Source organism: Macrotis lagotis, chromosome 1 (genome assembly GCF_037893015.1).
Source record: "Macrotis lagotis isolate mMagLag1 chromosome 1, bilby.v1.9.chrom.fasta, whole genome shotgun sequence".
Taxonomy (NCBI): domain Eukaryota; kingdom Metazoa; phylum Chordata; class Mammalia; order Peramelemorphia; family Peramelidae; genus Macrotis; species Macrotis lagotis.
The window spans coordinates 290,409,943-290,423,405 of NC_133658.1; the positions used below are offsets into that span (position 1 = coordinate 290,409,943).

Consider the following 13,463-nt stretch of genomic DNA (forward strand, 5'->3'; position numbering starts at 1 on the left):
AAGGGAAGGAACATTTTCCCCAAGAAATCAGAAGAAAGAGACCTGATCTATCCCTCTTCCCTTGAGCTGAGTTTCCATTTCTTGGTGACAGTTGTCAACCTGACTTGGGACATTGTTTGACTCTGCCATAGTCTGGGCTCCAATTGGTCCTGGAACCATAAAATGAGCTAGCAGGTGTCTCTAGGCAGGGCAGGATGCAGAATCTGAGGGTGCTACCTAAGTTGGGGTATGGTTATGATGTTCAATGAATATCCTGCTCTGGGAATGCCTGTCCCCTGTCCGTTCCCAATGGGACCAACCATGCATCCCATGGAAGAAAGGAGACATCTATCTAAGGAACCCCAAGGCAGATTTCCAAAGCATGTTTCTCCACAAGGGACTTTTCTCCTACCTGATGTGCATAAGATTCTCATCCATGCTCCATGGGTTCTTAGGGGTGACTGGAACTGGGATTCCATGTTGCTATGGGAAAAAACACAAGATCCAATTGTGATTGTTTGATGAAACTAGTGTGGCAGTAGGGTAAGATCATAGGTAGCCATTCTATAATTTGTCATATATCCTACAAGACTCTAATGTCAGAAGACCAACCTAAATCTAGACAGTAAGCACATTTGATCAGGGCTACAGTCCTTCTCCTGGCTTTTCTTCTCCTAGTATGTTACTAGAAGTGTATTCTCACCATGGCCATTCATTGGAGACACTGGAAAGGGTTTTCCCACATTGAATGGAAGACTCCATGGCTAGTGGAAAGAGGGGATGTGTAGTCAGGAGACCTTCATCAGAAGAAACTGGATCTGCTACTATTAATTATCTGCTTGACTGACCCAGTACAAGACTTTTTTCTCAGTCTCAGACCTCAGTTTTCCAAAATATTAAATTTGAACTTGGACTTGTTTATATCAAAGATCATTGCACTAAACTTTTATGATTTTACATTCTCCAAGTAATTGAAAGACAATTCAGAGAAAAGAAACACAGGGAACACAGATGAAGTCCTTACTGAGATAGTTCCTTAAGGTTTACAGAGTGCTTTACACCACACATGGAAGGTAAGCACAGTTAAGTATCAGGGGCAGAATTTGAACTTGAGTCATACAGATTCCAGGCCCAAAACTCAATCCACTGAGCCACCATCTTCTTAAAGGGATTTACTGGAAAAGGGAGACACCATGAAAGATTTGGAAAGGGAAGGTTTCAAAGATCTCCTTCCTGAACTAACTCAAGCAGAGACAGAAGCCCAAAGCAAGATCAGTGGGAAAACATGGGTCATCTCTCCAGTTGACTTTTGTCAACATTTTCCCCCTCCCCTAATATTTCTGGAACCAGTGATGACATCTGCTCTTCACCCACATTTCTTTACAATGGAAATTTCAAGGGGAGGATGAGCATTGTTTTCCCTTTTTATTCCTAGTGCTTTGGACAGGAGCATTGTTCTAGACATCTGATTTCACTGATCTAGGGGACCTGAACATAAGGGGTGCTTAATAAATGCTTGTTGAATTAGAATGTTGAATTTAACCAGTCAGCTTCACTAATCACGCATAGCCCATATAGGTCCTTTTTCTTTCTCTTTTTTCACCCTGAATCAACAAACATAGACACTTGATCAGGGGTTGGAAAACTGATGAGGTGGATTGGCTGTCACCCCAGGCAATGTAATGCAAGGCAATGCAATAGGGCTAGAAACTGAGCAGGAAGAAAACTCTGTGGTCTGCTCATTCAAACTCTACCACAAACTCATTCAAACTCTTTCTACAATACTCCTAACCAGTCTTCCTCATTCCACATTGGCTTGGAGCCTTTCCATAAATTTTTGTCCATTCATTGCTCCTAGGGCCATTTGCTGCCCTCAGGGACAAAACTAACTCTTCCTCTTTGGGAAGAGGTCTTCAATTCCATGAAGACACCCATCCTTCTTCCCAGAAGTCTTATCTCTGGGTCTTGGTCTTATCCTCTGTAAAATGACAGCAGGCTAAATTATTTTAAGTGTTCCTTCCAAGCATTCTATGACCTTCATTCTCAGGTCAGGTTTAGACTTAGTTATTTAATTACACTAAAAGCTGAGATATTATATGGTAACAGGACAGATTCAGGGTCCCTGAGTGAGAAAAATAGACATATCTTGAGTACTGGGCAAATCCCAAAGTAATGAAGGAAAACTGCTCCCATGCCTCCCCAAACTCCTCATGGTTGTCCCAGTGACCTAGGACTCAGGCAATATCTTGAGGAAGTCCTGGCTAGTAAAAGGTTTTGATTTGATTATGAAGCCATTTGGAGGAGGTCAGGCTATCATCATCATCATCATTATTAATCATCATAACTAATAGCACTTTCAAAGGATCATACATCTAGAGATGAAAAATACCTCAGGGATCTACTCTTCCAAACCTCTCATTTTACAGATGAAGCTGAGGCCCAGGGAACTTACAGTGACTTGCCCAAAGCCACACTGTTAGTAAGCATCATAGGAAGAATTTGACACTAGGCTTCCCAACTCCAGATTAAGTATTCTTCCCACTGTATCACATTGGTTTGCTAAAAATAAACTTCAAAACAATTCTCTGTTTGTTAGGTCACATGGCATGGGTACAATTATTTCCATTTTACAGATAGGAAAATAGAAGTTCAGAGAAAGAAGGGATTTTAAAACTCATCTAGTCCAATCCCTTTGTTTTAAAGATAAGGAAACTGAGGCCTATAGAGATTAGATGACATGTCCAAAGTTACATAGGCAACAGAGCTGCAACTTGAACCAAAGTTCCCTGATTGCAATATTCTTTTCCTTATATCATCTTGTCTGATTCAGATGCCAGTGTATGCAAAAACTGAATTGTTCTTGGTTTGCATTAAGCCAAGTCCCCAGAAAGAGCTGTTTTTAAATTTTTCAAAATTAAATGTACAATTAGAAAAAAATTTAGAAAAAGTTATACTATCAAATCTGAGAATTATTTTTATCTGAAATGAACTTTGTGATTATAAGATGAAATGGGGGGGGGGGGTTGGACAGAACAGCCAGAGCCAAATGGGTTGGTTGTGGCAGACATTTCCTTCACAGAATGTTGGAGAAAGAACTCTGGAAAATTAAGGACCTTAGATTTAATTTGCTCTGAGTCTCTTATGGGGAAACTGAGGCCCAGAGAAGGAAATTGATTTTACAGGGTCATACAGAGATTTAGTGGCAGGACAAGAAGTGGAATGCAGGTGGATTAATTCTGAATTAGTCTCCTTTCCAATGGGCAAACACCACAACAACCCTAAACCCATTCCCATTTAGAATGCTCCTGAAGCAACAGCTTTATCCCTTTTACCTGTTCAGTACCCCAAATTGTCCTACAAACCTGCTGATCTCCCCTTTTGGTCCAATCTCAATTTCTGAAATGCTGGCTCAACTTCTCAGTTTTAGTGTACCCATTCAAAGATTTCTATAAGTCACATCCACACTCTCAACTGATCTCCAAACATTCCCACACAGGTACAGACACATTCTCTCCTTTTTCTTTCCTCTCCTTCTCCACCTCTTCTTTATCTCTCTCCCTTCCTCTTTTTTTTCCTCCAGGTCTCTTTTCTTCTGTCTCCTTCCCTTCTATTCTCTCTTTTCTCTCTGTTTTTTTCTCTTCTCTGTATCTCTTTCTCTCTCCCTCCAGTGTTCTAGATGACTCTCTCTGTCTCTCTTTCTCTGGATCTCTGTCTCTTTCTGTCTCTCAGTACCTGGGTCAGGAAGCTTCTGCTGGGGCTTGACAGAGAGGACCCTGTTCACACTCTGGCAGCCACACCACATTTGCTTGCTTGCTCCATTAGCTTTCAAGAGCTGGTTAGCCAATTAATGCTTCCCTTTGTTTATCCTGAATGGGCTGTAATCATGAGCACAGGGTGAGCCCAGAGGTAATGCTCTCTGCTCCCGGTAGGCTCTCTTCCCTTTCTTTCCCCTCCCTGACAGGAGCAACCTCCTTCACTCCTTCCCAAACTTTTCTCTCCACATGCTCACCCTCCCCTCCCAAATCACCCAGATGGCACACAGTCTTTTGCAAGGATTGGATGTGAACCTTTTGATATGCAAACCATATGCTAAAATGTAATAAGAATGATGACTGATGGAATTTAAAGTTGACAAAATGCTTTCTTTACACATAATATCTTATTTGGAGTTTCACAACAACTCTTTGAAGTGCTATAACTGTAATAGTAACCCATTGGACAGATGAAGTCAATGAGACTCAGAAAAGTTGAGTGTTTTGCCTATGATCACAAAAGTTAGCAAGTCTTCCAGTTGGGATTGGATCCCAAGTCTTCCATACTCCAACTCCAGCACTCTGGAGTTGCATATGCACTAGTTAGTCAGTTGATAAGCATTTATTAAATTCCTACTGTGTTTCAGGCATTATGCTAAGTCATGTAACCTTTAGTAGAGCATATGCATATAAAATTCTACAGATGTGTCTTATGCATCTTATTTTTGCACAACATATTTGAGTGATCCTCATCATATCATGACTCATACTCGTTATTAGACAAGAGATGAGATTGGGTTGAGACATGAACAAAATGTTACACAGTCAAAAAGAGGCTGAACACAGGATTTACATGGATAAGTTTTGGGGAATTGGATATGCTAACCAGAATCACAGAATGGTGGAGTTAGAAGGGCCCTTACTGTTCATCTAGTCCAAACACTATTACCCAGCCTCTAACATTCAGCTCACTTCCCCTCTCTTGACTCTACAATGTTTTGGGGCCCAAAATCAAATTTAGAAAGGGCAGAGATTTCTCATCACTGAGAATATTCAGAAGAATAGGTTGCAGGCCCTAGAGGCAACACTAAGGGACTGTTCTAAGAGATGTTAGATGGAACAGAGTGTTCCCTAAGTGTGATGGAAGTCCTGGTTTTGAAAACTAGCTCTTCCTTGGGTTTTATTTCTTTCATCTATAAAATAAGGGGATTAGCCTAAATGGTTTTGAGTTTTCTTAGCAGCTCTAAATCTGTTCTTATTGGAATTCTTTTGAAGAAAAGGAAGTGATACTTCTTTGTACAATGACATAGTCACACTTAAGACATGATATGGAATAGTACTATACTCAGAATTCTTCACATCAGGAATCTGATGTGGGTGCCAAATCTATATACAAAGACCTCAATACCTCCATGTCTTGAGAAATCATCTTAATGAAGTATTAAGGCTAAAAAAAATCATCACTTTATGGTCAATGAGGAAATAGTCTTTTCTTAATCTAGTTGGGATTTTTTTGTGTATGAGATTAATATAAAACAAGCCATCCCTATACTCAGAACCTTTGCAGCTTGGAAGGATACACTAGAGAAATAGCCTCCACACTCTTATTGAATGAGAACTATAGTGGAAGATATATCATTTCAAAACAATATGTAGAGAAACTAAGGTTCAGAGAGCTTATAATTAAGTACTGGTAGAGCTAGCCCTCAAAATTCAGATCTTCCAAGTCCATCCCATTCAGTAGGATACCAATTTGGATGTAGACAACTATGACAAATTGTCATCATTCACTTTTTATTTCCCAAACTAAGGAAATTTATAATTATGGAACCAGAAGAAATTTTAAAAATTATTTTTTTTAAAAATGAAATAAAATCCTGCCTTGCTTTTAGATTTTTTTTGGGGGGGGAGGCAAGGCAATCAGGGTTAAGTGATTTGCCCAGGGTCACAGGACTAGTAAGTGTGGAATGTCTCAGGCCACAATTGAACTCCTGCCTCCAGGGTAGGTGCTCTATCTACTGCACCTTGTTTTTAGGTTTTGAAAAGATGAGAGCATTCATTTTAAAAAGAACATATAACAAAGTAGAAATAAAGTAGAAATATTTTTTGATTTATATATTTTTCCCTTCATATGTATTCTTATCTGACTAAACTGGTCTTCTTACTGTTCCTCCCACATGATGCTCCATCTCTCATCTCTGTACCTTTGAAATGACTAATTCTTGCCTGGAATGCACTCACTCCTCCCCTCCTCCACCTCTTAGAACTCTTAGTCTCTTCTTCAAGGTTCAGTTTCAAGTGACTTATTTTATTAGTTGATCCTCACATCTGCTCTCCAAATTACCTTCTATCTATTTTGTATGAACCTACATATATTTTTCCCACATAGACCATATAGCTCTTTGAAGGCAATTCAACCTTATGTTACTCAATAAATGCTAGTTGATTGAATTATACAAGCCATGAGCAAACAAGGATAAGAGCATGTCAGCTGGAAAATACTACTTGACACCCAAGGGAAGTATAGGTAACAAAATATTTTCTGTCACTATCCCTAACTGGCAGATTGCTATTTAACCTGGGTGGGGAGTGGCCTTTTTAAAGGTTATTTTTTTAGGGTTTTTTTTTTTTGCAAGGCAATGGGGTTAAATGGCTTGCCCAAGGCCACACAGCTAGGTAGTTATTAAGTATCTGAGGCTGGATTTGAACTCAGGTACTCCTGACTCCAGGGATGGTGCTCTATCCACTGTGCCACCTAGCCGCCCCTCTAAAGGTTATTTTAAAAACTATGAAGAACATTTCCTTTTTCTTTTGAGTATCAAGCATTGTATATGATGTATTGGTTAGTACCATTAACATGTTGGTTTTCTCTTTTTTATTCTTTGCTATCTCTGAGAAGAGGAGAGGGGAGTAGTCACACTTGGGAAAATTCAGGAGATGCAAAAAACAAAAGAGAGCAATAATTTTTTTTTAAGTGCTGCAGAAGAAATTGAGACACTTGCTCAAAAGCCAACTTCTCCAAATCTCTCCCTCCTGCTTCTATCCAGGCCAGAGGCACAAAATGTCTGCACTAATATTGAAACACAAAATGTTTCAATGTAATGAGGAGGAAGGAGGCAGAGACTTATTTTGGCAGGTTCCAGGGGAGTGAACAGAATAAAATGAAAATACTAACCACTAAGACCAAAATTGTTCTCTCCTCTAATCCACAGTTCAATAACTCTCTCCATCGCCTACTCCCCACTCCTGGCCAAATCAAACCTGCGCAATAGGGTAACAGAATTAGAATTGTGGTTGTCTTCTAACAACCTGAAAATTTTTTTGAGCCATTTTGTCTTGTGTTTCTTAGTTTTAGAGATACTAGCAAAGATATATACTTATACATGTATAAATATATGTGTTTCCCCCCTGGGAAGTAGATGATGGATTTTTGGACAGAGGAAGCAAATGTTCTGTTTTGTTTTGTTTTACAAGTCTCAAATATCACCTTTGGACTTTGGTTATTTATGAGTCCTGAAAGATGAGAATTTTAAAAGCCCCATTGATTTTCTTCCTTGCTGATGTCTGTTGCATGCTGAGCACTGGGTCTGGACAAGGAGTCTATGCTCCTGGTGGCTTCTTGGATATTAGTTCCCAACCCTCCCAGAAATGCTGAATCACTCCCTATGATTTCCCTTTGGACTCCCTCAGCTTCTTTCTTTAGTGAAGGAGATTGTACTTCTCTTGATGAATGCTTCCAATTCCTCATTTTAAAATGGCCTTTAGGAAAAATACTAAGGTAAAACGCCTTGCTGCAGAGAATTCTCTTTCCTCTCCAAATATGAGGAGGGAAGACAACTCTCCTTAGATTGATCTCCATTGAGAGAATCAAAAATATCTTTTGTATGGGTTTTAAAGAAAAAAAACTTGGACAGACCCAACTCCTCCTTTTCCATGGGACCTGGGGGTGTCCAGTCTGTTTTTCTTAAAGAAAGGCACATGTTTCCTTTTCTGTATCCCTGAGAAGCCAGGGGAAAACACACACACACACACACACACACACACACACACAAAACCTGGGCTCTCTTAATAACTCTGCTATTTGACAGTTTGTTTGGCAACATATGGGATTGCTCTTGTAAACTCCCCTCTTAATGATAAAACAACAGATGGTGGAGACGATCCTTCGCACACGGCTCTCCAGGTCTTAATGGGATGCTGCCGGCAGGGCGGTGGCAGCAACTCCACGCAGAGCATCCCCTCCGACTCAGCACCTTGGCTGCAGGAATATTTCACAGCCTGGGTTGCTGACTGCTATTTAAAAACTGAAGCAATTTTCTGGTCTATGCACCGTGTAGCTTTTTTTCCTCTCTGATTGATTGAAGCTGTTTGTCAAGCACTGCCATCAAGTCGCTAAAAAGAAAGGTACCCTGGAGAGCGGCTAAGGATCCTGATGCAAAACTTCTAATATGTTTTATTGCAACTTGTACTTCAAAAGGGAAGGACGACAAAGGCACAGTGTTTTTTGCCTTTGTCTGACGTCGCCCCTTTGAGCCACTACCTGTTCCCTTGGAAAAAGCGGCTGACAATTAAATTCTAGGTAATTACGGCCCTTTGCAGAAAGCAGTCTCACCCCCCGCCCCCCAAGCTCCCCTACCCCCTCCTGCCCCCAACCACACTGCTGAGCCGGCACACACAGTGCTGAGCCGTCATTCCCCCAGGAACAAGAGAAAGATTAGGAAGAGCACCCTTTTGGCTTTCTGCAACAAGGCCTGCTGAGACGTGGGAAACAGACAAAGGGCCAGAGCCGTTCAGAGTACATCTGTGGAGCTGGCCCAGTGGGAGAGCGGCCGCATGACAGGGGGTGGGGGTGGGGGGTGAGTCTGATCCCCCAACTCATGGGAATCAAGAGGCTGTGGACTCTGAGGCCCTCGCAGGGGAATGGTGCCTCTTAGCAGGATCCAAAGCAACATTCTCTCCCCCCTCTCCCCATGCTCCCTCTGATTCAGATGGGGAAACCACCTGGAGGTGGCTATTTAGGAAAGGCTATTATTTAGGGGAATACAAGGGACAGAGAGCAGAAGGAAGCTCAAGGCCAAGAGCCAAAGTGCACCATACCTTGGCGTATTCCATCAAGTCATTGCGTCCTTTGAACCTGTTGTAGAATTCAGGCATCCTCCAGGGAGCAATGACCTGGAAAAAAGATGGGAATCAGACCCCCAGTGATAAGAGAAAATAGGAGCTAGATCAGGAGACCTATCAGTGTCTGTCAGTACTGCCCTGAAGCCCTAGATGGTGGGTCAAGGGATCTAATCAAGAGTTTAAACCAGCTCTTGTAGACTCTTCCCCTCCCAAAGAGATTGGATCCCATAGGGACCCTAAATTAAACTATCATTCTTCAAACAGGGTTCATTTTATTGGGGCATTGGGGTTAAATAGCAATTGGACTAGCACTTTCTTTGCCCCAGGACAAAGCCTCCTGTGCTCAAAGGAGAGCTCAGATTGGCCCTCTTCAATTATGAGACTCCTGAAACACAAACATTCTAAATATCAAGAACAACTGGCTTAGGAAAATTGGCTTCCAATATACTCCACAAATTCTGATAGAGCTTCTTTCTAGGAGATACTTTATTCTAGATTATATTAGATTCATGTTTCTTAATGGTCTTGAGAATCAGTCAACGATTAATGAATAGTCAGTGATTAATGAATGCCAAACAGTTTGCCATCAGATATCAAGGGTCACAGTTTTGAATCTACATAGGTAATGGAAAGAGCTGAGCTGGCTACCTTGAGGAAAAACACTCAAAGTTATTTTAATGTGTCTATGTGTATGTATATTCTTTCCTCCTTTGATCCAATCTAGATAAGAGTGACTAAAAAATAGCAATAACAACTTCATAATTCCAAGATCAAGATCCTGGATTCACTAGGTCATGTGGCCTCTCTATTCAATTCAAATGGCAAAATAGTTGGTCCCTGTGGAGATAGGTATTGGCTCAGAAGAATACTTTGCATTCTTCTGGAGCTCACATTTTTTCCTGTCCCAGAATGACTGTAGAGTTGGAATACTCAGAATCTGGGGTCAGTCAGTCTAGCCCATGCCTAAACAAGAACCCTTCCTAGATCATCTCCAACAAGTAGTAATTCAGCATCTGCAAGAAAACTCCAGTGAAAGAGACCCTGCTATATCATGGGGATGGAATCCAAGTCCACCTCTGAACCACACTAAGTATTTGGAAGCTGGTCTTTACAATAAATCACAACTTGCCTCCCTGCAAATCTGTTCTGCCCTTTGGGGCCAGACAGAACAGATTGGATCCCTTTTGCACATCACATTTTTTCCAATAGAAACCCATCATGTTTCTCTTCAACCTTCTCCTGTCCAGACTAAACACTCCCAGTCCTTTTAACTGACCCCCCCCCATCATATTCTTGTTCCTCCTCCTCCTCACCAAACTGGTCACTCTCCTCTGGACCCCCTCAAGCTAGTAAACAGTGGAAGAATGTAGCACTATGGATGTGGTCTGATCAGGGCAGAGGCCAGCAGGGCTATCCCCCTCCTTCATTCTGGACTGACTTCCCATTAAGTTGGCCTCAATCTGGCCTGCATATCACACTCATTTTAAATTTGCATCCATCAACCCTCTCTCAATCCCAGCTTGCATCTTTTTTTTACATGAAATGCACTTCCTCCAATCTTGATTTTTAAAGTGAATTTTGAAATCCATTTAAATTTATATTTATACCCCTATTACATTTCATCTTATATGAGTTAGGCCATCATTCTAGGGACTCGAGATCCTTATGGATATTGACTCTATCATCCAAGGTGTTAACTATCCCTCCTAATCTGATGCTATCTATAAATATCTGTAAATTTAAGTATTCCATCTATGGCTTCTTCCAAGACCATGATAAAAAGATTAAAAGTCATTAGGGTAGGTAAGATCCCTCCATCCACTATTTACCTCCCCATCTCCCTAAAACTGAAGCCAGGAATTGGCCTTGGGTGAGTGGAGTATTTTAAATGAGGCCTAGGAACTGGGATGGATTTAACATGGACCTTAAGCCTTTGAAAGAAAAGTCAGGGAGACTGAGAAGTGTCCAGTTTATTTTTTAAACCTGGAGCAAACAGAGAAAAATACACTTCTCCTCCTTCACTCCTGCCCTTCAGTTTAATCACCTCTGACCTGCAGAGAGACTAGAAGCATTGATGCTATGAGACTTTGGTGATTCCTCACTCCTCTTTTTTGGTTGACAGTATTAGCAATGGAAGTTGGTACCAGTGCCTACTTCTCCATCCTGTGGAGGAGGAAAGTGAATGGTGGAGAAAGTCTATACAATACTCCTCTCCTTTTCACCACTGTCATTAGGACAAATGACATAAGCCAAGGAGTTTTAAAAAAGAACAGAGAACTGGCATCTCAACCATTATCCACCCCAGTGGGAGTCCAGACTCATTTGCCTGGAAGAGATGGTAATGTGAAGATGGGCTCCTGCCAGTTGTAGAGATAATCTTGTGAAGCAGTCTGAGTGCCATAAAAATCTATGCCCTTTTTAATTATTTTATTTTTTGGTTCTGGAAATTCCCAGTCAGAAAACACCTTCCCCACCAATGCTAAGTAGCAAGTATTTTGCAAATTAGAGTGTTTGAGGACTCAGGGGGAATATTGAGAAGTTAAGTGACTTCTTTCAGAAGTGGGACTTACTGATTCTGAGGCTGGCATCTATCTAACTATTAAGCCACACTGGATCTCTATGTCTATAATGATAATAACCAGGGCAAACATTTATAAAGAAACTTAAGGTTTACAAGCCATCCTACATATATTAATATATATATCAAGACATCTACTGCAAGTGAGATCTCCTATGGTCTGTATGCCCTGACTTTCAGGACCCTTGACTGATATCACCACCATGCCAAAGGGTCTTGTGTTCCAGATGACTTACCTTAATCTGAGGGGCCAGGGAGTAGCAGGTGAGTTCAAATCGAATCTGATCATTCCCCTGAAACACAAAGAAATGCAACAATTAGGAGTGAGCCAAAGAACTCTGAGCAAAACATGAAGGAATGAGTGAGAAGGGGAGATTGTACCAATCTAATGCAACCCTAACTTTTCTTCTAGGGCTTCAGGATCCCAGTTCAGATCCAATACTTAGCATTCTCGTGTAGTCCTAGGCCTAGTTAGCATGAACACTACTCCTGTGAACCTAAGATGCTCATTTGGCTTACAACTTCTTGTTCATTCCTTTGGGCCCAGAGATGCCCATGGCTGGTAGAAAATACAAAAAGAGATCAGCAATCAGTAAGTCCTGGTCTTTGGTTAGTTCTGCTTACTGCTATATCTTTAAAATTCATAGATGATCCGAACTGGGAAGGACCCTAAGCAGGCAGAACCCTAGAGCTGAACATGTTGCTTTACACATAAAACTGGCAGCTGAAAGGGACCTTGGAACATAAAGCATTGGGTCTGGAAGCGATCTTAAATCGTCATTTACCTTCTCTGGATCTTAGTTTGTTTACCTACAAGATGGCAGGGTAGATGGGTGATATTAGATGGTCTTCAGGGATTCTTCCTGCTCTTAATATTCTATGATACCATGAATCTATACTCCTTGCATTATAAACAATTTGAACAGATACATGGTGTTAGGAAGGCAGTATACTATAATGGAAAGAATATTAGACAGAATAAGAAGATCCATGTTTGAGTTTTGACTTGGCCCTTAACTCACTGGGTGATCCCATTCAAGTCCCTTAACCTCTCTCATTCTCAGTTCCTCATCTGTCAAATGAGAAGGTTGGATGTTCTTTAACTTACCCATTTCAAGTCCTATGTCCCTATGAATGTCAGAACTGGAAGGATCCTTAAGGATCCCCTTTATTCATTTTCCTCATTTTATATATGGTGAATCTGGGGCCCAGAGATGGGAGTGACTTGTGCAATGTCACATAAAGAAGTACTGACAGGAGTGGAAACTAGAACCCTGTCTCCAGAATATTGATCAGGAACTCTTTCTGACGCCACACCAACCTTTGGCTGCTGAGCTTCAAAGAGGACACTTTAATGCTCAACTGTGTCCCCTGAAGTATCTTGTGAGGTCCTTTGCCAGGGAGATTATGAAGGAAAGGAAGTGTTTCTTCTCTTCCTGCATCATACCTCCAGGTACAAAAGAGAAAATGATGACTGCTTCTTGGCTATCCCCCTCCATCTTTTAATATTACATCCCCCCCAAATAGCTATATCCCTGAAGGGAGATATATGTGCTGTGGAAATAACAGAGAGGCCTTCCACCTACTGTGAAAACTGCATGGAGCGCAGCAAGGCTTCAGCAGGAATAACATGTTATTTTCCGGGTGTTGTGTCAGGAAGCTCAGTAATATAGGTCTGAGCCTCTTTATTGCCCTGTGCTGTCAGGCCACAGTGATACAGGCTAGGTCAGATTAAGGTTCCAGATTATCCTGGTTGGCAGACTCTGAATGGACTGCAAACTGGACTCTGGATATGGGGAAAAGAAGTATGTAGCCCCTCAGCCCCTTCTGAGAAGAAGCACTTGTCTATACCTGCCAAGTTGGTGAGGACAAGGTGCTCCTGACTGCCTCTCTGTTCAGTGTACCCCACCAACTCTTCTCCATCTGCCCCTTCCAGGTAGGCTGGTCTCTTGACCAAGACTGACACCCTCCATGTTCATTCCCTCATTTGTTCCCTTCACCTTGGGGGCTCCCTAGATCTGACCTATGCTGAC

The 13,463-nt window shown here is 41.5% G+C and overlaps 1 protein-coding gene across 1 annotated transcript in view; it reads right to left on the bottom strand.

Moving 5' to 3' along the window:
• The window catches only part of ASS1 (argininosuccinate synthase 1), an 83,800-nt gene that overhangs the window by 43,399 nt on the left and 26,938 nt on the right, over positions 1-13,463 (bottom strand). The window contains exons 5-7 of the mRNA XM_074210920.1: positions 11,667-11,723; positions 8,829-8,903; positions 392-462 (exon numbers count right to left, since the gene is read on the bottom strand). Coding sequence (XP_074067021.1) covers positions 392-462; positions 8,829-8,903; positions 11,667-11,723 — 203 coding nt within the window. The remainder of the gene's footprint in view (positions 1-391; positions 463-8,828; positions 8,904-11,666; positions 11,724-13,463) is intronic.